The 26,580-nt window shown below is 39.2% G+C and overlaps 1 protein-coding gene across 1 annotated transcript in view; it reads right to left on the reverse strand.

The window, feature by feature from the left end:
- Window positions 1–26,580, reverse strand: part of TTN (titin) — a 241,485-nt gene that overhangs the window by 21,490 nt on the left and 193,415 nt on the right. Inside the window, exons 280-297 of the mRNA XM_075831506.1 lie at window positions 26,405–26,509; window positions 26,032–26,229; window positions 25,654–25,947; window positions 24,941–25,528; window positions 24,545–24,847; window positions 7,189–24,294; window positions 6,781–7,077; window positions 6,047–6,634; window positions 5,653–5,955; window positions 5,082–5,378; window positions 4,600–4,887; window positions 4,190–4,489; window positions 3,792–4,094; window positions 3,392–3,697; window positions 1,522–3,288; window positions 1,143–1,436; window positions 539–826; window positions 96–395 (exon numbers count right to left, since the gene is read on the reverse strand). Coding sequence (XP_075687621.1) covers window positions 96–395; window positions 539–826; window positions 1,143–1,436; window positions 1,522–3,288; window positions 3,392–3,697; window positions 3,792–4,094; window positions 4,190–4,489; window positions 4,600–4,887; window positions 5,082–5,378; window positions 5,653–5,955; window positions 6,047–6,634; window positions 6,781–7,077; window positions 7,189–24,294; window positions 24,545–24,847; window positions 24,941–25,528; window positions 25,654–25,947; window positions 26,032–26,229; window positions 26,405–26,509 — 23,925 coding nt within the window. The remainder of the gene's footprint in view (window positions 1–95; window positions 396–538; window positions 827–1,142; window positions 1,437–1,521; window positions 3,289–3,391; window positions 3,698–3,791; window positions 4,095–4,189; window positions 4,490–4,599; window positions 4,888–5,081; window positions 5,379–5,652; window positions 5,956–6,046; window positions 6,635–6,780; window positions 7,078–7,188; window positions 24,295–24,544; window positions 24,848–24,940; window positions 25,529–25,653; window positions 25,948–26,031; window positions 26,230–26,404; window positions 26,510–26,580) is intronic.

Consider the following 26,580-nt stretch of genomic DNA (forward strand, 5'->3'; position numbering starts at 1 on the left):
GTATGGAAGTATTAATAATATATTATTTGTTTACTTATCAAAACTCATATATTCACTTCGTCTTCAGTTACAGCTTCAGTAGAATTCTGACTTACTGTATTGTATCTGTGCAATGACAGGGTCCGAGTCGAGAGGTTTTCCAATGCCAAACTTATTAGCTGCTGCGATACGGAACTGATACTCATTGCCCTTAATTAATTTAGTAACTGAGTATGAACAGCCTTCACATTGGTCTGTAACTTGAGCCCAAGACAATCTGCTTGTCTCCCGTTTTTCAATTACATAATTAGTTATTGCAGAGCAACCATCGTTGGCAGGGGGATCCCACCACAAGGTTAACTTTTCACCACTTATATTACTGAATCTTATAGGTCCACCCACAGGTCCAGGTGTATCTGGCAAAAAAAGAACAAAAAACAAAATCATCAGAAAGAATATATGTGATTTGGAGTTTATGAAAGAATGTATACTTATTAATTGTCTACTCAGAACATAAAAGATATGGCATATAATCACAATCTGTGAAATTTACACATACCTTGCACCCGTATTGTCATATCGGCTCTCTTTGTCCCTGATGAGTTTTTCGCTTCTACTATATACACACCACGATGGTCGCGTGTAGCATCTCTTACAAAGATAGTGCTATATCCAATTCCATTGTTAATTTCCACTGCAAGCCTCTTTTCAATCTCTTTACCGTCTTTCAGCCAGACAACTTGAGGCACAGGACGTCCTTTGATCAAAGCTTTAACTTTAATGTTATCTCCAGCCTTAACAGTAAGTCCTTCAAAGTGCTCTGGTCCGAACTCAATGCTAGGAGCAACTTTAAAAAAAATAAAAATAAATGGTCAAGTACAAGGAAAATTACTTTTAACAGGATAAAACCATAAATATGCATAATATTAAAAGAGTACAATAAAATGAGTGCTCTATAGTGTAGTATCTGGAGATGGTATTTGCTATCTTTTTAAAACTATGAAATATAGAAGTTTTATTACTATAATTTAGGTGCATATTTTTTTCAACAAATAGAACCTTCTCCATAAAATGTACTAAATTTGCTATTAACCAGTTACTGGCCTTCTTTACTATCATCAATATATAATAAATGTATTAAATGTAATTAACATGATACTTACTGCTTTCATCTCTTGTCATGATGTAACCAGAAGATTGTGAAGGTGGGCTAATTGTTCCAACGGCATTTCTTGCAATTATTCTAAATTCGAACCGGTCTCCTGGGCTCAGTCCAGTCACTGTATATTGACATTCAGAAACATCTGTAAAGTTGCATCTGAGCCAACGTTCATTGCCTTGGCGTTTTTCAATGCTGTAGGCCACAATTTTACTGCCACCATCACGCTTAGGTGGAGTCCATTTAAGTGTGACGGTTTCCCTTGTGACATCAATATAATCAGGTGTTCCAGGAGGATCTATAAAAAATTATATTTATGGTTACGGTAAATTAAATTAAAAATATTGTTCTCAGGGACTAAGCAGTTCTTTTGCTGTACTTACCAACAGGTGATACAGCCAGAGTAAACTTGCTTGGTTCACTTACTGGGCTGAAGCCAGCAGTATTTTCTGCTAAGACACGGTACTGGTAGTCAAGACCCTCAATAAGACCAGTAATTCTATATTCTCTATTGGATATTGGTGAAGTGTTGACTTTTTGCCATAAGATGCTGTTTCTTTCTTTCTTTTCTACATGGAAACCAGTAATTTCAGAGCCTCCATCATATACAGGTGCATCCCAGGAAATAGACATTCCATCACATGTAACGTTGTACACCACTGGCTTTCCTGGTGGCCCTGGTGGTCTAAATTGATGCTTAGCAATAACATCAATGGAGTTAAGAGGTGGGCTCACCCCATATCTGTTTTCAGCACGCACCCTTAACTGGTATTCTGTTCCTTTAACAAGATTTGGAATCTTGAATGATGTTCTGGCAACACTGGAACAAACCATCTTCCAATTGGTTTGAGAAGTTTCACGTTTCTCAATGCTATATGAGGTTATTTCTCCTCCTCCGTCATCATCTGGAACATCCCATGACATAATGATGCTGTCAGCTCTTATTTCATCAAATCTAATAGGTCCTTTTGGCTTAGATGGAGGACCAAGTGTAATCACTGTAATAGCATAGGTTTTGCGAGCAACGCCATTATCAAGAATCAAAGTGTATTTGCCACCATTTTCTTTCTTGACATTTTTGATGTTAAGGCTTAGTTTGGCTTCAGTTTTCTTAAATCTTACTTGTTCACTTTCTTTCAGAGGAAAGTTGTCCTTTAGCCAAGATATAGTTGCTCTTGGTTTACCCTTGTAGGGCAACTCAAGGTGTACATTGTGTCCAATACGAACAGTAATTTGTCCTCCAAGTATTTCAGAGATATCTGCTTCAGGTTGAATGACATACTCTTTAACAGTAATAGGGCCAATAATAACTCCATCACTTAATCCCTTTTCGTTTTTAGCTGAAATTCTGAATTCCATAACTGAAAGTTCCTTTAGTTTAGAAACCTCCAACTCACACGCTTTGCTTACTCCGGCATGTGACCATTCCTTGTCATCTTTCAGTTTGCTTTCCACTATATATTCATTAACAATGCTGCCACCATCATAATCAGGTTTGTTCCAAGCAAGAGTGACAGATGTTTTAGTGGAATCTTTCATGGTAAGATCTCTTATTGGTCCAGGGATTTCGGATGCTTTCACAGGCTCTATTGTGCTGCATGGCTCTCCCAAACCATTCTCATTTTCTGGAATAACTCTGAAAAAGTAGGAAGTTTTCTCTGACAAATTAGTAATCTTGAAGGAAGTGTGAGAACATTTGGTTGTAACAGCAGCCCATGCTCTCTTAGTGGCATCTCTTTTTTCAATAACATAGTTGGTGATTTCAGCTCCACCATTTATAAGAGGAGGCTCCCATACCAGCGTAACAGTACCACGAGCAACATTTTTTATTTGTAGCTTCTGACACTCAGCTGGAGTATCAAGCACCTTAACTGTGACAAATGTTGACTTTGGCTGGCCAACACCATTTTCGATGGTTAAGACATACTTTCCAGTGTCATTACGTGTAACTTGAGAAATATCAACTAATGTTGAAGACTCTGTATTCTGAATATTATATCTTGGGTCATTACTAATATTTTTATCTCCTTTTCTCCATGTTACACTTGGTGCAGGTCTTCCTTTGAAGGGAATCATTAACTGAACATCTTCACCTGCCTTTGCAACAATAGATGTTCTAAGGGCAACGTCCAAGTCAATCTCTGGTTCCTCTGTAAAGGGAAAAAAAAAATTATAATGAGAATAACAAAAAACTGAAGACAAAGTTTCTGAAAACCGATCAGAAAACGCATAGTTGAAAACATTATGGCTTACCAAGTATGTCCTTTGCTAGTGCTGGTTCTGTCATCTCAATCGGCTCTCCATTACCAGCAGCATTTACAGCTGAGACTCGGAAGTAATAATCAACACCAGGTTTAAGCAAAGATACCACATATTCAGTTGTTCGGACTTCTCCTTTAGCACTAACTACAGTCCAGTCTTCATTAGCGGCTTCTCTGACCTCCACCATATAGCTTGTGACTGGACTTCCACCATCATAGACTGGCTTAGTCCAGCTAAGAGTAATTGATGACTTAGTACTATCCACAATCTTCAGCTTGGTGGGTTCCCCAGGTTTGTCTGCAGTTAGATAAATCAGCAGTTAATATTGTTGATTCCAAAATATTCACATTGATGATCTGCAAAAATAAGAATGCAAATAAAACATGCTTACCAATAGGATCAGCAGCTTTGTATAAATCTGAAGCTTCTGAGAATGGACCTTGGCCAGCTGCATTAATTGCACAGACACGGAACTGATAATCACTATCTTCTGTAAGTCCTGTCACTTTCTGTCTTGTGTCACGAATGGATTCTTTGATTACTTTGAACCACCTCAAGCTCTTTTTGTCACGTTTTTCCAGGTAATATCCATTTATTTCACTTCCTCCATCTACAGTAGGTCTATTCCAGGTTACAGTCATCGTAGTCTTGGTAATTGTGGCTACTTCAGGAACACTTGGAGGGCCAGGTGTAACTTAAATATAATAATATATTTGTTAATATTTAAATATCTAGACAACATAACTTTAATAAATCACAACCACATATAATATTATAAATATAGCTTACCAAATGCATTTCTTGCTATAACTGGTTCCGATTCCAGAGGATCTCCAACTCCATATTTGTTTACACCTCTAATACGGAATATGTATTCATTCCCTTTAATAAGTTTGGTTACTGTTATAAGACATTCCTCATGCTTTTCTGACAACAGAGACCACACCACACGGCTGGTTTCACGTTTTTCCACAATATAATGCGTGATCTTTGATCCTCCATCATCTGAAGGTGGTTCCCACATAAAGGTAATCTTTTCAGCTGTGACTGTCTTGAACTGAATAAGTCCTGCAGGTGGACCAGGCTTATCTGTAGAAAAAGACAAAATCTCTATTACTTAAAAAAATGGAAAACCACAAAAGGGAAGAAACATAGTAAGTCAGAGTATGTTTGCAGGTAGTTATTTTCAGCACACATACCAAGCACTTGTATCCGGACACTTGCTGTTGCAGAGCCCATGGCATTCTTTAGTTTTAATTCATAAAGTCCACTATTGATTCGTGATGCATCCTTAATGAGGAATGACGAAAACTCGCTGGTGTTTTCAATAGACACTTGAGCACTGGTCTGTAGTTCCTTTCCATTTCTGAACCATTCAATGCTAGGTATAGGTTTCCCGGAAATACCCAGTTTGACTTTCACTGCCACACCAGCTTTGAACTTGACAACATCTGTATACTCTGGTGGCACATCTATTTGGGGTGCGCCTACAAAAGAGTTTAAAAATATGTAACATTTGCATTTTGAAGACCATGTTTCCTGACAGAATGTAATTCTACAATCAAATGATATAAATAAATTCATACTAAACCACAAACTTTATTTTAACTAATTGAATAAAATAAAGCTATAAAAGGAAGTTTGGAAATGTATTATCTTTATATGAAGTCAATTCACTTACCATAAGTGTCAACGCAAGTTATAGGTCCTGACACCTCAGATGGATTACTAACAGAACCAACAGCATTCTTTGCGAACACTCGGAACTCATACTGAGAGCCTTGAGTCAAGCCAGATACAGTAAATTGTGTTTCAATAACATTAGTAAAGCTGGCTTTAGTAAACCGGCCATTTGGTAGATCACGTTTTTCCACAATGTATCCAGTGATTTTACTGCCACCATCATATGCGGGTTTCTTCCAGGACAAGCTCACAGAAGCCTTTGAAATATCAGTGACACGGACGTTTCTTGGTTGCTCTGTAAAAAAAGGGAATTGGAAAATGATTAGTTTTATTAATCATATTTTTTTTTCTTGAAATGCATGAATGGGATATAGACAATAAAAACCTAGATAATTTGTACTTATTGGGTGCTGTATTAACAGATAGCTCCCACTGCTCATCCAATGTTGCAACTTGATATAGTAGGACTTAGCTCAAAATATTTCTACCTATACTGCATGTAACATCTAAACAAATTAAAAATTTCACTGAGCAGATAGGTTGATATTTTTTTTTAATAGTTTACTTACCGCAAGCGTCAATTGCAAGAACAGGTTCTGAAGGATGACTGGCTTTTCCAATGCCAGCAGCATTCTGTGCATATACTCTAAATTCATATATTAAACCAGCGCTGATATTAGACACCTTAAAGTGAGTTGTGCGAATAATTGTCTTGCTGACTTTCTGCCATAAGATGCTATTCCTGTCTTTCATTTCTAAGTGATATCCAATAACTGTATTGCCACCATTGGAGACTGGCTCATGCCAACCCACTGCGATGCTCTCTCGGGTAACATTGCTGATCCAGGGTGTTGATGGAGGTCCAGGTATAGCTAGAAAAAAAAGAGAGCAGGAGATTGTAGGAAAACCGTGATGTGAAAAATGTTGTATTTATGATTATAATATATATGTGATCCAACTTACTGTAAGGAAGCTTTACTGTTACAGTCTCTGAATCTATATGGTCACTGATGCCAAAGCGATTTTCAGCTTTAATGCGGAACTGATATTCTTCCCCTTTGGTAAGTTTCATGACTTTAGTGACATTTCTAGCCACTGTGGAAGACACTTCTGACCAAGCAGCAGTACTTGTTTCTCTCTTCAGGACAATGTAGTTGGTGACCTGGCTTCCACCATCATAAGCTGGAGGTTCCCATTGTAGTGTTACACTGTCTTCAGTAACATCACTCATGATGACCGGACCTATTGGTGGGCCTGGCCTGTCTAGAACCACAATCTTGATCTTTGATTTAGTTGTTCCACTAGAGTTGGATGCAGTTAACTCATAAGTTCCAGCATCAGAAGCAATACTTTCTTTTAGATTGATGATTATACTTTCAGCTGTAGTTTCAGTGTTGAATCTTAAAGTTGATTTCACGAGAAGTCCATCTCTGGATAACGTCACCTTAGGAAGGGGCTTACCAGAAATTGGAACGTCCACTTTTAGATTTGAGCCTGCTCTGACATACACAGTATTACTTGGATAACCTCTCATATCTATCTCAGGTGATTCTGAAAAATAAAAGAGTTATTGTAAAAATAAAGCAAAATGAAATGAACATTTAGAGTTATAAATATATGTAAGTCATGATGATAATGCTCTAAACAGTGTATTTCTACTATACCTAGCTGATGCTAGGATATGCTATTATACTTACCAAGCTTTTCTTTGACAGTAACAGGTAGGAGAAGCTCCTTTGGATCACTTAAACCAGCTTGGTTTTCAGCAAAAACTCTGAAGAAATAGTCAATATTTTCCTTGAGGCCACGGATATCATGACGAGTTGTTTTCACAACTGCACATTTGACCCATTTTTGTTGACCCTTTTCTAGCGCTTCAACAATGTAGCCCACAATCTTACTTCCTCCATCATGTTCTGGTTTGGACCAAGCAAGTGATACACTGTCTTTGGTCACATTGGTTACTCCAAGTTTTTCTGGTGGGCTAGGTCTCTCTGTAAAATAAATATGTAAATGGTTAAGTACATTACACTTTTCTTAAGAATTCTTGTAATATTTGTGTTAAATGTTATGTAATTACGATTCTTTATAAGAGTTCTACTGACCTGTTATTTTTACGCCCTCCTTAGTCTCTGCAGATATTCCAACACCAAATTCATTTTCACCAGAAATTCTAAAATAGTAAACTCCACTCTCTTGTAGACCAGTCACTTTGTAAGTAAGACGATGACAGTTGTTTGTCACAGAGACCCATGATTTCTTGCTAGCTTCCCGTTTCTCAATATGGTAATTCTTTACTGGAGCCCCACCATCATTGTCAGGAACATCCCAGGTCAGCACAGCAGATTCCTTTGTAACTTCTTTGATAACAATGTTAGAAGGTGGTCCAGGGGAATCAAGAACCTTTACAACTAGTGTAAGCGTTGCAGTGTTTAGAATATTTTGCAAAGTAAGTGTGTACTTGCCAGAATCATTTCTTGTTGCTTTTTCAATAGAAAGGGATGTTTGTGTGTCTGTGTTGTCAATGGTAGCTCTTGTACGCAGGTCAGAGTCTGGCTTACTCCACATGACATTGGGAGTGGGTTTGCCTTTGAAAGGAACTGTCATAGTGAATGATTCACCAGCTTTAACAATCAATGTCTTGCGCATTTCACTGTCGATGTCAAATACAGGTTCTTCTTCTCTCTCTTTTACTATTTGTGGTTCAGAGCTGTCACTTGGGTCACTTTGGCCTACCTTGTTAACAGATTTAACTCTAAATATGTACTCAGCTCCCGATGTTAGTGCAATTACTGTATATTCAGTGCCTCTGACATTTGTTACAGCAGTTGTCCAATCAGTCTCATCGGATTTTCTGTATTCTACAGTATAACATGTTACTGGTGAGCCACCATCAAAGAGTGGTTTTACCCAGCCTATTGTTACACTTGTCTTTGTTGAGTCTACAATTTTAGGCTTTGAAGGTGGAGATGGTAAGAAAACTGGATCATCTGCACGAATCAATGGAGAACACTCACTTGGGGCACTGAGGCCAGCAGCATTTTCTGCATAGACGCGATATTCATATTCACATCCTTCGCGGAGGCCAGAAGATTTTACTCTTAGGTCATATACAGGCTTTTTGTTTACACGCATCCATCTCAGGCTGTTTTTCTCACGTCTCTCAATTACATATCCTTCTATTTGACTGCCACCATCACTGTCAGGTCTTGCCCAACATAAGGTCATAGCTTCTTTAGTAACACTGGTGATCTCCAATGATTTTGGTGCATTTGGTACTGTGTAAGGATTCAGAGCCTTTACAGCGTCACTTTCTAGTGGTTCACCAACTCCATACTTGTTGACACCCATCACTCTGAAAACATATTCATTACCCTTTAGCAGTTTTGTGACCTTGCAAGAAGTGGTTCTAAGTTCTGATTCACAGACTGTCCAAGCAATACGACTTGTTTCACGCTTTTCAACAATATAGTAGTCAATTTCAGCGCCACCATTTTCTTGAGGACATCCCCAGGAAAGTGAACACTTCTCTGATGTTACTCCTGCAATTTCTAATGGTCCTGCAGGTGGCCCAGGTCTGTCAAGTACTTTGCAGTTTACAGCTAAGGATCTTGTTCCTGCGACATTTTGTAATGTTAAGACATATTGGCCTGAATCTCTTCTGATGCAGTCTTTAACTACAAGGACAGTGCTATTGTCTGTTGATGTAATCTCAACTCTTGCTTTTTCTTCAATATCTTTGCCATCTTTTGTCCAAGAAACAACAGGATGAGGACGTCCTGCAATGTCAGCATTAATTTTAAGGATTTCACCTGCTTTCACAACAACAACATCTCTGAATTTTACATCCATCATAATTCTTGGGGCATCAACATCATCCTTAACTGTAATAGGCCCTGTTGATTCAGATGGCTCACTAAATAACCCAGCAGAATTCTTTGCAATAACACGGAACTCGTATCTTTGGTCTTCTGTAAGTGCAGTTACATCAAAGAAAGTGTCTTGGATATTAGTAAAGTTACACTTTAACCAACGTCCATCAGGTAACTCTTTTCTTTCAATAATGTATCCTGTAATCTTTGCTCCACCATCATATTCTGGTTTCTTCCAGGCCAATGAAACAGATGTTCTTGTAATGTTAGTAACTTCTGGTTGACCTGGAGGATCACATGGGTCTCTTGCAGCAATTGGCTCACAACATTTGCTGCATTTGCCAATTCCAGCAATGTTTTCAGCATACACACGATATTCATACATAAGTCCTTCTTCAAGGCCTGTTACCTTTAGTTGTGTATCAGGTATTAGACTTTTGTTGACTTTAGTCCAAAGAATGCTGCTTCTTTCCTTTCTTTCCAGATGATATCCAATCACTTGACTACCACCATCATTTACTGGAGGTTGCCAGCTAACCATCATGAAAGCTTTGGTTGAATGAACAACACGGGGTGTTCCTGGGGGTCCTGGTGGTTTAAATGGATATTGAGCAATAACTGATGAACTGTCAGCATAATAGCTCTTACCATATCTGTTTTCTGCACAAACTCTGAACTGATATTCTGATCCAGTTGTTAAACGAGGAACTTTAATGGATGTTCTTGCCACTGTTGCTGACACTAATTCCCAAACTGTAGTAGTTGTATTCCTCTTTTCAATGATGTAGTTATTTATATGACAGCCACCATCATATTCAGGTGGGCTCCAAGAGAATGAAATACTGTCTGCACTAACATCATCAATTTTGATTGGTCCTGGTGGTCCGGGCTTATCAAGCACTATTACACCAAGAGAAACGGTTGATGATCCTGCACTGTTTGAAGCAATTAATTCATACTGTCCAACATCATCTTTAGAGGCCTCTTTAATAGAAAGAAGGGTAGAGGTCTTTGATACCTGGACATTTACTCTAGTTGTTTGTTTGAATAGCTGTCCATCTTTCTTCCATGATACTGTGGGAGATGGACGCCCTCGAATTGGTACATCAATCTTAAGATCATCACCAGCTTTAACACTAAAAGTATTAAATAGCAGTTCAATTGTTGGTTGGATTTCAATATCCTTTGCGACTACTGGGACTCCTAGTTGTCTTGGATCACTCTTTCCTTTCTCATTCACAGCTATTACTCTGAATGTATATTCTTCTCCCATAGTCAAACCAGTAATAGCTGCTTCAAGGGTCTTCGTCTGAGTACAAGTGCTCCATTTTTCACTTCCCTTTGTTTGCATTTCCACAATATAACTAGTAATTTTGCTACCTCCATCGCTTTCTGGTTTCTCCCAGGATATAGTTGCGCTGTTACGGGTTACATCAACAAGACTAACTCTTCCAGGAGATAGAGGCGCTTCAGACACTTTAACTGAATCAGTTGTACTTGTAGGCAGTCCAACACCATGCTCATTGGCAGCCAAAACACGGAAGTAATAGGTGCTACCCTCTTGTAATTGTTCTACTTTAAATGTATTTTTGGTGCAATTATTTGTAACAGTTGCATAAGCTTTTCTGGTAGCTTCACGTTTTTCAACAATGTAATTTGTGATCTTAGATCCTCCATCAATTAGTGGTGGTTCCCAAGACAGAGTTACTGAATCCTTTTTCACTTCTTTTACTGTGAAGTTTAGAGGGGCACTTGGAGAGTCAAGTACTCTAACATTGACAAATGCTGATTTTGAACCACTGTTATTTTCTAAAGTTAAGTTGTATCTTCCACTATCAAATCTGTTGACATTGTCAATAACTAACATTGTGTAAGAACTGGTGACTTCAATTTGTGCCCTTTCTGTAAGTTTGTCTTCTGCTTTTTCCCATTTTACTTCAGGTTCAGGCCTTCCTTTGATTGTAACAAATAATCTCAGAGTTCCACTAGCGCGGACAGTCACAGTCTTTCTCAAATCAGCATCAAGTTCTATCTCAGGAGGTTCTAGTTTATCAGCAGCAATTACCGTTTCTGGAATAGCAGCCGGTTCTCCTACACCTTCAGAATTGATGCCACAAATACGGAAGCAATATTCTGTATTTTCTTTTAATTTTGTTACAGTAAACTGTTTGCCTTGTAATCCTGTTGGTGGCGTTGCTGTCGTCCATTCATCAGCTGCTGATTCTTTAAATTCAACAACATAACCTGATACTGGTGCACCACCATCATAAACAGGTTTGCTCCAGGCAAGAGACACAGATGATCTAGATGTGTCAGTTACCTTTGGATTGCTAGGTGGACCTGGTGGATAGTTGGCATCACACGCTCGATAGAAAACAGATGGTTCACTTGCTTCTCCAACACCTGCTGCATTTTCTGCTGAGACTCTAAATTCATAGAAATGTCCATCTGTCAAACCTGTGACTCTTAGTCGCAAATCAGTTAGTCTTTTCTTGTTGCATTTTGTCCATCTAATGCCATCTTTGTCACGTTTCTCAAGAATGTATCCTTCTATCTCTGCACCACCATTATCTTGAGGACGACCCCATGTTACCACCATAGAGTCTTTTGTGATGGCTGAAACTTCTGGTGTTGTAGGTGCACTTGGAGGCTTAAATGGATTACAAGCCAGAACTGGTTCAGACTCGAGAGGTTCTCCAATTCCATATTTGTTTGCAGCAACAACACGGAAAATATATTCATTTCCTGACAGAAGTTTGGTGACTTTATGACTGAGTGCTTGTACATCTGATGCAACCTGAGTCCAAGATAATCTACTTGTTTCTCTTTTTTCAATATTGTAATGGGAAATGTTTGCACCACCATCCTGTGTTGGTGGACTCCATGCCAAGTAGCACTTTTCTGCTGTTACACCTGTAACCTTCAATGGACCTTCTGGAGGCCCTGGACGATCCAAAACTTTCACTGTAATGGGAATTGATTTTGTTCCGCCTACATTACTGAGGATCAGAACATACTGACCACCATCCACTCGAATACAGTCTTTAACAGTTAATGTTGTTCTCTGAATAGTGGACTTTATTTCTGTTCGTGCTGTTGTTGCATCAAGCTCTTTTCCATCTTTGGACCAAGCGATATCTGGAATAGGTTTGCCATGAATATCAGCTTCAAGAACAAAAGTCTCCCCAGCATTGACAACAATAACATCTCTATACTTTGGATCCAGGGATGCCGTTGGCGGGTCTATTTCATCTCTTGCAGTGATAGGTCCGGTGCTTTCTGATGGTTCACTAAAGTTCCCAGCAGCATTTCTGGCTATAACTCTGAATTCATATCTATCATTTTCTGTAAGGCCAGTTGTGGTAAATTCTGTTTCTAACACATTTGTAAAGCTGGCTTTCATCCAACGACCCTCAGGTAGTTCTTTCTTTTCAACTATGTAACCTGTTATTTTACTTCCACCATCATATTCTGGTTTTGTCCAGTGAAGAGTAACATAATTTCTAGTAATGGCAAGAGCTTCTGGACGGCCTGGTGGATCACATGGATCACGAGCAATATAACATTCAGATACTTTGCTAGGTTTACCAACACCAACAATGTTTTCAGCATATACTCTGAATTCATACTCTATGCCTTCTTCAAGGCCATTAGTTTTCAATTTTGTGTCTGGAAGAAGAGCCTTATTTAGTTTTGCCCAAAGAATACTATTCTTTTCTTTGCGTTCTAAATGGTAGCCAACAACTTTACTTCCTCCATCATTAACTGGTTCATGCCACTGTACAATCATATGGTCTTTAGAAATTGATGTTACAAATGGAGTTCCTGGAGGCCCTGGTTCTTTGTAGGGATACTGAACAATAACCGCAGAAGAATCTAGAGCAGCACTTTTGCCGTACCTATTCTCAGCATAGATTCTAAATTGGTACTCTGATCCAGTTGTTAGTTTTGTTACCTTAATAGTCGTTCTAGCAACTGTGGCTGATATGGTTTGCCATGTAGTAGTGGTTGTATCTCGTTTTTCTACTATGTAATTGTTGATTTGACAACCACCGGTGTAGTCTGGTGCATCCCATGAAAACACCACATAGTTGGAGCTAATATCCTCAAATCGTACAGGTCCTTTCGGTGGGCCAGGCTTATCAAGAACAACAATAGTGATATCTTCAGTTGCTGTGCCAGCACTATTTGTTGCTGTAACTGCATACTTTCCAAAATCATCTTTGTTGCTTTCTTTAATATGCAGGACAGTTGATACTGGTGTGTCTTCTACATTAACTCTAGTTGTTTGTTTCAGTGATTGTCCATCTTTAGTCCAGTTGATATTGGGTTTGGGTCTACCTAGAACTGGGATTTCAATCTTTAGATCTTCTCCGGCTTGTACATTATAGGAATTAAACATTAGTTTAAAACTTGGTTCAATTGTCAAATCTTTAGCTATTACGGGAATGCCAAATACTCTTGGATCGCTTTTTCCTTTTTCATTGTAAGCAAGAACTCGGAAAGAGTATTCCTGCCCTGGACTCAATCCAGATACAACTGCACTGCATGTTTTTGTTTCAGTGGCTGTGCTCCATTTTTCAACTCCCTTTGGTTGAGATTCTACTAGATATCCTATAATTCTGCTTCCACCATCATGCTCAGGCTTCTCCCATATAAGTGATACACTTCGTTGGGTTACATCAGTAAGAGTAATTTTGCCAGGTGGCAATGGTGCTTCAGAGGCCTTTACTGAATCAACTGTTTCTACTGGTAGACCAATACCATACTCATTTTCAGCCATAACTCTAAAGTAATATACAGCTCCTTCTGTAAGATTTTCAACTTTGTAACTTGTTTTGCTGCATTTGGCTGTGACATTTGCATATGCTTTTCTAGTTGATTCTCTCTTGTCAATAACATAGTTCTTAATTTTGGCTCCACCATCAATTAGTGGAGGCTCCCATGTGAGTATGGCAGAATCTTTCTTGATGTCTTTTACAACAAGGTTTGTTGGAGCTCCCGGAGTATCAAGCACCTTAACTGTAACAAAAGCAGATTTTGAGCCACTGCTGTTTTCAAGTTTAAGAATATACTTTCCAGCATCATTTCTATCAACATTATCTATTGAAAGATGAGTGTAGTTAAGACCTCTTTCAATCTGTGACTTTTCAGTAAGTTCTCCATCTTCTTTTGACCAGCTGATCTCTGGGGTTGGTCTTCCATTAAATGGTATTTGAATTCTAACATTACCTCCAGCTCTAACCAATATTCCCTTTCTTAATTCAGAATCAAGGTCTATTTCAGGTGCCTCCAGTTTGTCTTCTGGTTTTACAGTTCCTGATACAGATGAAGGCTCACCTACGCCAGCCTTATTTAAAGCACAGATACGAATCTGGTACTGCTGATGTTCAATAAGTTTAGCTATCTCAAACTTAGTAACCTGTAGACCTGTCTGTGGGGTGCACATTGTCCATTCGTCTTCATCTCCTTTGCATATCTCTACAATGTACCCTTGGATTTCACTACCACCATCATAAATTGGCCTTCCCCAAACAACAGCGATAGAATTTTTAGTTGTATCCACAACATGTGGATTTGTAGGTGGCCCAGGTTTGAATATAGGATCAGTTGCTTTAAAGTAGGCTGAAAGTTGAGTTGCTTCACCTACTCCAGCAGCATTTTCAGCAGATACTCTGAACTCATATTCATGATCTTCTGTTAATCCAGTAACTCTAAGTCTTAGATCTGTAATTCTGCGTTTGTTGCATTTAGTCCATCTTATGCCAGATCTGTCTCTTTTTTCTACAATATACCCAATGATTTCACTACCACCATCATTATCCGGTCTGCCCCAACAGACTGTCATGGAGTCCTTTGCAATGTTGGTTACTTCAAGTGCTTTTGGAGCACCAGGAGGCACAAATGGATTTTTCATTAGAACTGGTACAGACTCTAATGATTCACCAACTCCATACTTATTAACAGCCATTACACGGAAGATGTATTCATTACCTTCCAAGAGTTTTGTTACTTTTAGGGATGTAGTTACCACTTCAGTTGCAACAACAGTCCAAGCAAGACGACTTGTTTCCCGTTTTTCAATTATATAGTGAGAAATATCACTACCACCATCATGCTGAGGAGGACCCCATGCAAGAGAACATTTGTCAGATGTAACTCCAGTAACATGAACAGGTCCTTCAGGTGGCCCAGGTCGGTCCAGAACTTTCACATGGATAGGTATTGATTTGGTTCCTGCAACATTAGAGGCTTGCAAAATGTATTGCCCACCATCAACTCTAATAGCATCTTTGACAATAATGAGGGCTTTGAAATCACTGTTCTTAACCTCACATCTAGCTGATTCTTCAACTTCTTTATCTCCCTTGAACCACTGAATTGTAGGAATAGGTTTACCGTGCACATCTGCATCAAGTTTAAATGTTTCACCAGCATTTATGACAATTGTGTCTTTGTATTTTGGATCCATTGAAATTCTTGGAGGTTCCACTTCATCCTTGGCAGTTATGGGCCCAGTACTATCTGAAGGTCTGCTAAAGGTTCCAGCAGCATTTTTTGCAATAACTCTGAAATCATATTTCTGGTCTTCAGTAAGTCCAGTTACGGCAAATTGTGTTTCAATTACATTTGTAAAGCTTGCTTTCATCCAACGTCCTTCAGGCAAATCACGCTTTTCAACTATATAACCTGTTATCATGCTGCCGCCATCATATTCAGGCTTTTTCCAGCTTAAAGTAATAGCATTTCTTGTTACAATTATTGGTTCTGGGCAGCCAGGAGGGTCACATGGGTCCCGAGCAAAATAGCACTCTGAAACTTTGCTTGGTTTGCCAATGCCAACAATGTTTTCAGCATATACCCTAAATTCATATTCAATGCCTTCTTCCAGATTGGTGGTCTTATAATAGGTGTCTGGAATAATAGTTTTATTCACCTTTGTCCACATTATACTGTTTCTCTCTTTCCGTTCAAGATGGTAACCAATCACTTTGCTACCACCATCGTTGATAGGTTCATGCCACTGCACAACCATGCTATCTTTTGTTAATGTTGGAACTGAAGGTGTACCAGGAGGCCCAGGTTCTTTATATGGATATTGCGCTATTACTGGTTCAGATTCCAGTCCAAAGCTTCTTCCATACCTGTTCTCAGCAAAAAATTTAAACTGGTACTCTATGCCAGTTTTCAGTTTGGATACCTTAAGTGTAGTTCTTGCAATAGTTGCTGAAACAGTCTCCCAAAGTGTAGTAGTTGTATCTCTTTTTTCAACAATGTAATTTGTGATTTGACAGCCACCGGTGTATGTTGGAGGATTCCAAGATAATGTAATACTATCAGCACTCACATCATCAAATTTCACAGGTCCGCTTGGAGGATCAGGCTTGTCTAGTGTTATAATTTCAATTGATGCTACTTTCTGTCCAACAACATTAGAAACTGTAATTGCGTACATTCCAGCATCATCCTTATTGGTTTCCTTAATCATCAGAACAGTATGGTGTGCTGTATCTATAACATTAACTCTAGTAGTCTGCTTGAGAGTCTGGCCGTCCTTTGTCCAAGCGATTGTTGGCTTTGGTCTTCCAGAGATTGGAATTTCAATCTTCAAATCATGCTTAACTTGGACGCTATAATTGCTAAATGCTGGTCGTACATCTGGCTCTATTACAAGGTCTTTGGCAACCACTGGAACAGCAAGTGATCTAGGGTCACTCTTTCCTTTCTCATTCACAGCAATTACTCTGAAAAGGTATTCACCTCCCTGAGTCAAGTTTGTTATTATTGCTTCAAGGGCTTTGACACGCACACTTTCAGACCATTTATCACTTCCTTTGGCTTGCATTTCGACAATGTACTGAATGATTTTGCTGCCGCCATCATGTTCAGGTTTGTCCCAAGATAAAGATACACTGTTTCTGGTTACATCAACTACTGTTATTTTTCCTGGAGGTTGTGGGACCTCAGAAACCTTCACAGGTTCAGCTGTTTCAGCTGGTAAACCAATGCCATATTCATTCTCAGCTGTTACCCTGAAGTAATAGCTGCAGCCTTCTTGAAGTTGGTCAATCTTCCATGATGTCTTATGGCAGTTTGTTGCAACAGCAGCATAAGCCTTTCTTGTGGTTTCTCGTTTTTCAATTATGTAGTTCTTTATCTTAGCTCCACCATCCAATGCAGGAGCTTCCCACATTAGTGACACTGAATCCTTAGTGACATCTTTAATTTTCAGATTTACTGGTGCACTAGGAGTATCCAAAACTCTTACACTAATAAAGGCAGATTTGGTACCACTGCTGTTTTCAACTGTTAGAGTATATTTTCCAGAATCAAATCTATTAACGTTGTCAAGTACAAGCGTGGTAAAGCTACTAGTTACATCAATCTGGGCTGTTTCTCTTATCTCTCCATCAACCTTGGCCCATTTAACTTCAGGTGCTGGACGTCCTCTGATGGGAATAAATAACCTCAGTGAGCCACCAGCCCTTACATTAACAACTTTCCTCAATTCTGGATCTAGATCAAGGTCAGGTACCTCCAGTTTCTCTTCAACAATAATTGAAGCGGGGATATCAGCATGTTCCCCAACACCAGCCTTATTCACTGCACATATACGGAATTTATATTCATGTTTTTCCAAGAGCTTGTCGACTTCAAGTCGGGTTTCTTTAATGCCAGTTGGAGGAGTGCACATAGACCATTCCTCAGTGCTGATATCACACTTTTCTACAATGTAGCTTTGAATTTCACATCCACCATCATAGATGGGCTTGCCCCATGAAAGGATTACTGATGATCTTGTAACATCCACTACTTTGGGATTGTTTGGAGGGCCAGGTTTATAAATAGGATCTGTGGCTCTGAAATAATTGGATGGTTGGCTTGGCTCACTTAGACCAGCAGCATTTTCAGCAGAAACTCTGAATTCATAAAGATGTGATTCAGCTAAGCCAGTTACTCTGAAGCGCAATTCACTGACCAGTCGTTTGTTGCATCTGACCCAGCGTATGCCTTCTTTGTCTCGCTTTTCAAGAACATAACCATTTATTTCACTGCCACCGTCGAATGCTGGCCTTTCCCAAACAACAATCATTGAGTCCTTGGTTATTGCGGTAACTTCAGGAGCTCTTGGAGCTTGTGGAACAACAAAAGGATTCTTTGCATTGACAGCTTCTGATTCAAGTGGTTCCCCAACACCATATTTATTTACAGCCATGACACGGAAAATGTATTCATTTCCTTCCAAAAGTTTAGTTACTTTGCAGCTGAGAGTTTGAACATTTGAATCAACAACTGTCCATACTAAGCGACTTGTTTCTCTTCTCTCCACAATGTAGTGGTCAATTTCACTACCACCATCTTGTTGTGGAGGTTTCCAAGCTAATGAACATTTTTCAGCTGTAACACCAGTAATAGTGATTGGCGCTTCAGGAGGTCCTGGTCTATCCAGAACTTTTACATTAACTGGTACAGATTTTTCACCAGCAACATTTTTCAGTAGTAAAATGTATTGACCACTGTCTACTCTGATTGCTTCTTTTACACTTAGTGATGTGAAGAAGTCTGTTCCCTTTATTTCTAGCCGAGCTGTATTTACAAGTTCTTCACCTCCTTTAAACCATTGAACAGAGGGTATTGGCTTGCCAAATACATCTGCATCAATTTTAAATGTTTCACCTGCATTTATTGTTATAACTTCTCTGTATTTTGGATCCATGCTTACACGAGGAGGCTCTACTTCATCTCTCGCTGTAATTGGTCCAGTGCTTTCTGAAGGTTCACTAAATATTCCAGCAGCATTTCTTGCGATTATGCGGAATTCATATCGTTGGTCCTCAACCAGTCCACTAACTGCAAACTGAGTTTCAATAACATTTGTAAAGCTAGCCTTCATCCAGCGTCCTTCAGGTAGTTCTTTCTTCTCAACAATATAGCCAGTAATCTTGCTACCGCCATCATATTCAGGTTTCATCCACTGAAGTGTAACTGAATTTCTTGTGACAATTAGTGCTTCAGGACGTCCAGGGGGATCACATGGATCTCGGGCGACATAGCATTCAGATACTTTGCTTGGCTTTCCAATGCCAACAATGTTCTCCGCATAAACTCTGAATTCATATTCAATACCTTCTTCAATGTTTGTTGTCTTAATTTTTGTGTCTGGAAGGATTGCTTTATTCATCTTCACCCAAAGAATGCTGTTTCGTTCTTTGCTCTCCACATGGTATCCAAGAATCCTGCTACCGCCATCGTTTACAGGCTCATTCCACTGTACAACCATACTGTCTTTTGTAACTGTACTTACAAATGGTGTTCCAGGTGGACCAGGAAGTTTGTATGGATACTGAGCAATTACTGCTTCAGATACCAAAGAGCCACTCTTTCCATATCTGTTCTCAGCTGCAATCCTGAACTGATATTCACTCCCTGTTTTAAGTCGTGTTGCCTTGATGGTTGTTCTTGCCACAGTTGCAGATACAATTTGCCAAACTGTTGTTGAGGTATCACGCTTTTCTACAATGTAGTTGTTGATGGAGCTTCCACCGTCATATTTTGGAGGATCCCATGAAAAGCTAATGCTGTCAGCAGTCACTTCGTCAATTTTAACTGGACCTGTTGGTGGTTCTGGCTTGTCAAGAACAACAATGCTGAGTTCTTCAGTTGCCTCCCCTGCGGAATTGGCAAGTTTCACTGTATACTGACCAACGTCCTCCTTTGAAGCCTCTTTAATAGTCAGCAAGGAGCTGTTTTCTGTGTTTTCTGCATTCAATCGAGTTGTCTGTTTTAATGGTAGATTATCTTTATGCCATGTCACAGATGGCTTTGGACGTGCAACAAACGGAACATCAACTTTAAGGTCTTCCCCAGCTAAAACACTGAATGTGTTAAACAGGAGCTTAAATGCTGGTGCAATCACAAGATCCTTGGCAACCACTGGCACTCCAAGCTGTCTTGGATCACTGATTCCTTTTTCATTTTGAGCAGATACACGGAACATATATTCTTCTCCTTGAGTCAATCCAGTTATTTTTGCTTCCGTGGTCTTTACAGTAGAACATGTAGCCCATTTATCACTACCCTTGCTTTGCATCTCTACTATATAGGCTACAATTCTGCTTCCACCATCATGTTCTGGTTTTTCCCAAGACAGAGAAACGCTGTTCCTTGTAACATCTTCCAAAGTGATCTTGCCTGGTGGAAGTGGTCTTTCTGATACTTTAACCGAGTCCGGTGTTTCAACTGGTAAGCCAATTCCATATTCGTTTTCTGCAAGGACTCTAAAATAGTAATTACAGCCTTCTTGCAACGGATCTATTTTCCAACTTGTCTTGTGACAATTAGCTGCTACTGTTGAATATGCTTTTCTGGTTGATTCACGTTTTTCCACTATGTAGTTCTTAATTTTGGATCCACCATCAATGAGTGGGGGGTCCCAAGTTAATGTGACAGAAGATTTGGTAATTTCCTTTATCTTAAGATCTTGAGGTGCCCCTGGAGTATCAAGTACTCTGACATTCACAAAGGCTGACTTACTTCCTGAGCTGTTTTCTATAGTGAGCATATATTTTCCACTATCAAATCTGTTCACATTTTCCACAACTAGTAGAGTATAAGAACTTGTTGATTCAATGGTTGCCCTGTCTATAGGTTCGCCATTTTCTCTTGTCCACTTAACCTCTGGTGCAGGTCTTCCTTTAATTGGAACAAACAATCGCAATGTGCAACAAGCTCTTATGCTAATAACTTTACGAAGTTCAGCATCTAATTCAATCTCAGGAGGTAGCATTCTTTCTTCAGCCTTTGGTGATCCAGGGACAAGGGCTGGCTCACCAGCTCCTTCAGCATTTATTGCATATATCTGTATTTTATATTCTTGATTTTCTTTAAGTCCTGTGATAGTAAATGAAGTAGCTTTAAGTCCAGCGGGTGGTGTTACAATCTTCCATTCATCCTCTTCAGGGAGAGATATTTCCACATTGTATCCTGTTATTTCTGAGCCACCATCATAGACTGGTTTATTCCAAGCAATTGTAATGGAAGATTTACTGGTGTCTAGTATTCTTGGGTTTCCAGGTGGGCCAGGTTTAAACACGGTATCACATGCCTTATAGAATGGACTGCTGTGGCTTGGTTTACTAATTCCAGCTGCATTTTCAGCCATTACTCTATATTCATATTCATGACCTTCAGTAAGGCCAGAAACCTTGTATCTCAAATCTGTGAGAATTCTCTTGTTGCATTTAACCCATCGGAGTCCTGCTTTGTCACGGCGTTCCACTATATAGTTTGTTATTGGGCTTCCTCCATCAGACTCGGGATGTCCCCAGCAAACAATCATAGTGTCTTTTGTAACTGTTGTTACTTCAGGGGTCTTAGGTGGATCTGGTGGTACATATGGATTAACTGCAAGGGTAGGTTCTGATTCCAAAACTTCTCCAACTCCATACTTGTTAACAGCCATGACACGGAAAATATATTCATTTCCTTTTAGTAGTTTGGTAACTTTGAATTTTGTCACTTGGACATCTGTTGCCACACTTGTCCAAGCCAATCTGCTTGTCTCACGTTTCTCCACAACATAGTGATCTATCTTTGCACCTCCATCATCTAGTGGTGGCAACCATGATACGACACATTTCTCACATGTGACTTCAGATACAGCCAGTGGGCCTTCACATGGGCCTGGCCTATCAAGAACTTTAACATTAAAGACATGTTTAGCGAAACCACCTGGGTTAGAAGCTGTAAGAGTGTATGCCCCACCATCTTTTCGTGCAGAGTCTTTATTTATCAAATTTGTTGAGAAATCTGCTAGCTTTATTTCTAGTTTTGCTGTATCCTCAAGGTCCTTGCCTTCTTTTGTCCAAGACAATGTTGGAATTGGACGACCAGAAACATCAGCATCAAGTCTGAAGATTTCTCCAGCCTTTAGAATAATAACATCTTTGAACTTTGCATCAACCATTATCCTTGGCTCCTCTATATCATCTCTGCAGGTTATAGCATCAGATTGTTCAGATGGCTGGCTAACAGCACCAGCAGCATTTCTTGCTATTATTCTAAATTCATATTCTGAATTTTCAGTTAATCCACTGACCGTAAACTCCATTTCTAATATGTTACTAAAGTTAGCTTTCAACCAGCGACCATTGGGAAGATCTCTTTTCTCAACTGTGTAGCCGGTGATCTTAAATCCTCCATTGTACTCTGGTTTCGTCCACTGAAGGGTCACTGAATGTCTGGTAACATTGATAGCTACTGGTTTTCCTGGTGAGTCAATTGGATCAAGAGCAAATGTTGGTTCAGAAGACTTGCTCGGTTTACTCTTGCCAGCCATATTTTCTGCCACAACACGGAATTCATATGCAATACCATCAGTCAGGCCTGAAGATTTATATAGATTTCCTACAACAAGAGTTTTGCTGATTGTCTGCCATAGTATACTGTTTCTTTCCTTTCTTTCAATATGATAACCAAGAATTGGGCTTCCACCATCTGTGATCGGTTCATTCCAGCTAATTGTCATTGAATCCTTTGTAACTGCAATAACTTGTGGTGTTCCTGGTGGTCCAGGAGCCTTAAATGGATAAGCAGCAACTACAGACTCTGAGTTGAGGGCTGGTCCAGTTCCATATCTGTTTTGAGCTTTCACCCGGAACTGATACTCCATACCAGTAGTAAGTTTTGTTGCTTTAAATGTTGTGCGGATCACTGTAGAAGCCAACTCAGTCCAATTTGTACTGTTTGTTTCACGTACTTCCACAATATAGTTGCTTATTGGAACACCGCCATCATTCTCAGGAGGGTCCCAAGACAAAGTAACAAAGTCAGATGAAATTTCATCAAACTTGATGGGTCCTGTTGGAATTCCAGGAATATCATGTACTTGAACTGCAATTATATCGCTTATCTCTCCCACAATGTTTTTAGCTGCTAAAGTATATTTTCCAGAGTCATTTCTTACACATTCATTGATATTTAAGATGGTTGCAGTTGCTGTGCGTTCCACATTAACTCTCTGAGTTTCTCTAAGGACTTGATCACCCTTTTTCCATGTCACAGTGGGTTTTGGCCTTCCAAGAACAGGGATTTCCACTTTAATGTTGTCTCCAGCTTTAGCAAGCACAGTCTTATGATAAAGGCCACGTAGGTCAAATTCTGGCAGCATCAACTGTTCTTTAACAATCACTGGTCTGCTTTCCCTTGGATCACTTCTTCCTGCACTGTTGACTGCCATTACTTGGAAAACATATTCTTCATTTTCATTAAGATTTTTTACTACATAGTCCAAAGTTTTAACTGTTGCCATATGTATCCATTGATCAGTACCCTTCCTCTGTGCTTCAATGACATAACCTGTAATTTTGGTGCCACCATCATGTTCTGGTTTTGGCCAAGCAAGGCTGACACTGTTCTTAGTAATGTCCATGATATTAAGACTTTCTGGGGGAGAAGGTGCTTCAGATGCTCTTATGGGCTCAGCTGTTTCAGCGGGTTCACCAATTCCAAACTCGTTCTCTGCTAGCACTCTGAAATAATATTCACATCCTTCAGCTAAATTAGGAATCCTTAGAGAGCACTTCTGGCAGTTGGTTGTTATTGTTGAATAAGCCTTCCTTGTAGATTCACGTTTTTCAACTATATAATTTGTTATTCTAGATCCACCATCTATGAGTGGCATATCCCACTGCAAGGTGATGCTGTCTTTTGAAACATCTCTGGCTTTCACGTTTAATGGAGGACCTGGCGAATCCAAAACTTTGACATTAACAAATCCTGATTTCTTTCCAGCTGCATTTTCAAGAGTCATTGTGTATTTTCCAGCATCATATCTGTTGCACTCTGTAATTATGAGCAGAGAATATGATTCTGTATTTTCAATGTTTGCTCGTACTTTAAGTGGAACGTCTCCTTTCATCCAGATAACTTCAGGTGTGGGTCGCCCTTTAATTGGTACAAAAATACGAATGCTTAGACCAGCTCTGACAACAAGAGTTCTTCTCAGCTCAGCATCAAGTTCAAAGTCAGGTGTCTCTTCACGGTCTTTAATTTCAACATCATCAATTTTTGCTGGTTCTCCAGTGCCTGCAGCATTAATTGCACGGATCCGGAATTTATATTTGCTACCAGGTTGAAGATTGGCCACAACAAACTCAGTGATTCTAAGTGCTGATCCTGTTGTGTCTTTAACCCATTCCTCTTCTCCTTCTTTTTGGTGTTCTACAATGTATCCAGTGATGTCAAGTCCACCATCATAGTGAGGCTTTCCCCAATGCAAGGCGGCAGTAGATTTTGTTGTATCTATAATTCTTGGATTAGAAGGAGGACCAGGGGGGTCTGTGATAAGAAAGAAATGAAGAAAGTTAAAAAAAATACATAGGAAAAACAAATGTTCAGTTCAGCATTAAATAAGTAATTTAGTTTTAAAATTTCTGTATATTGTAACGGTTATTAAACCTCATTTACTTGGGTATTTCTCATTTTATGTACAGATAAACACCTCTAATTTCAACACTTCTCCTTTTCACTCAAACCTTTTACTAGCAGCTAAATTTTGTTTAGGCATGAGATGAAATGCAGTACTTACATGCAATATCTTTTGTTAAAACTGGCAGAGAAGAATCGCTTGGTGCTCCAACGCCAGCCTTGTTTTCTGCACTCACTCGGAATTCATATTCATTTCCTTCTGTGAGTCCAATCACTTTAAGTCTGAGGTCATAAACGGGTTTCTTTGATGCTCTCACCCATCTCAATCCTTTTTTATCTTTTCTTTCCACATGGTAGCCAGTAATCTCACTACCACCATCATCAGCTGGGCGCTTCCAAGTTATAGTCACTGTATCTTTTGTCACATTTGTTGCTTCTGGTTTTCCTGGAGGTCCAGGAGGTACTGAAAACAAAAGTAAAAGAAGTTATAGTTTAAAATCATAGAGTACCTACACTTTACAGATTACATGCTACTAATTTTAATAACAGTTCTTACCAAAACTATCAACCATCTTAACTGGTTCACACTGTACAGGTTCACCTACTCCATAGTGGTTAACAGCAGAAACACGGAAGACATATTCATTTCCTTGGATAAGTTTGCTAACAACATGTCTACAAGACTGAATATTTTCAGCCACCAGTGTCCAAAGCAAACGACTGGTCTCTCTCTTTTCTAGATTGTAAGAAGATATTGGTGAACCACCATCTTCAGAAGGAGGTGTCCAGTTGAGTGTTGCTTTTTCTGCAGATACATTGCTAACTTCAATTGGACCTGGAGGTCCAGGGACATCTAAGACTTTGACATGTACATGTTCTTCTTTTGTGCCAAAAGGATTGCTGGCAGTGATTGTGTACTCTCCAGAATCTTTACGGGAGGCATATTTAACAGAAAGTGTTGATGACGTGGGGCCTGTTTCAATCTGCACAATGTCAGAAAGTTTAAAGTCCTTTCCTGCTTTAGACCACACAGATGTTGGAGGTGGTTTGCCAAGGATACTTGTAGCAGTCATGACAATGGTATCTCCCGCTTTTACTGTTAAACCTTCTTTAACTGCTGGATCAATAATAATAGTTGGTGCCTCTGCAGAGAAGAAACAAAATAACATGTAAGAATTTGTACATAACGAAAGATTGCATCTATCAAATCATATATCACATATTAAACATCACATATAAAATCTAAGAAATTTGCTGCTTGGCACATACCATATTCGTCTTTGCAAACGATTTCTGTTGTCTCAGATGGAGGACTGATAGCACCAGCTGTATTCTTAGCTCGTATTCTAAATTCATATTTTCCACCTTCTATTAAATCATTGACAGTGTAGGCACATTCTTGAACATTAACATGATTGGCCTTCATCCAACTCTTTGCTGGTATATCACGTTTCTCAACAATGTATCCAACCAGTTTGTGTCCACCATCATATTTTGGTTCTGTCCAAATAAGTGTTGCAGAACTTCTGGTTACACTTATTACTTCAGGTTTGCCAGGAGGATCTAAAAAGAGACACTAAATCAATACCATGCTTGCATTAAAGACAATAATCAGAAATCTCTAATAAGTACTTTCAGTAAACATACCGATTGGATCAAGAGCCACAACTGATTCAGATGGTAGACTTGGTTTGCCAACTCCAGCTAGGTTGATTGCCATAACTCTAAATTCATATTCTAGACCCTCGGTTATACCAGCAACTCTGTAGTCTCTCATTCTCAGGGGAGTTGAACTGGCTCTCTTCCAGAGAAGGCTGTTTCTTTCTTTGAATTCTATGTGGTAGCCTAAATTCACAATCATATGATAATGACAGCATTAAATATATAAAATAGTTGAATTATTATAGAAATTCTATACAGCAGCACTGCAAATTGCAGAATGACAAAGGTAAAAATAATACACTATTGACTCATAGAGATTATCTGTGGTCAATATATGTTAAGTTAAGTTATAATGTACCTGTAATTGGTGAGCCACCAGTCTTCCTTGGATCTACCCATGTCAGATTTGCAGAATCATGTCTTATTGTAACAATCTTTGGAGGTGGAGGAGCATCTGGTACATCTAAAACATATATTCAATATTATTAAATAATTCAGACAGTAGATATAAGTATAGTATAATTTAATATATAG

The sequence above is a fragment of the Rhinoderma darwinii genome, chromosome 6 (genome assembly GCF_050947455.1).
Source record: "Rhinoderma darwinii isolate aRhiDar2 chromosome 6, aRhiDar2.hap1, whole genome shotgun sequence".
Taxonomy (NCBI): Eukaryota; Metazoa; Chordata; class Amphibia; order Anura; family Rhinodermatidae; genus Rhinoderma; species Rhinoderma darwinii.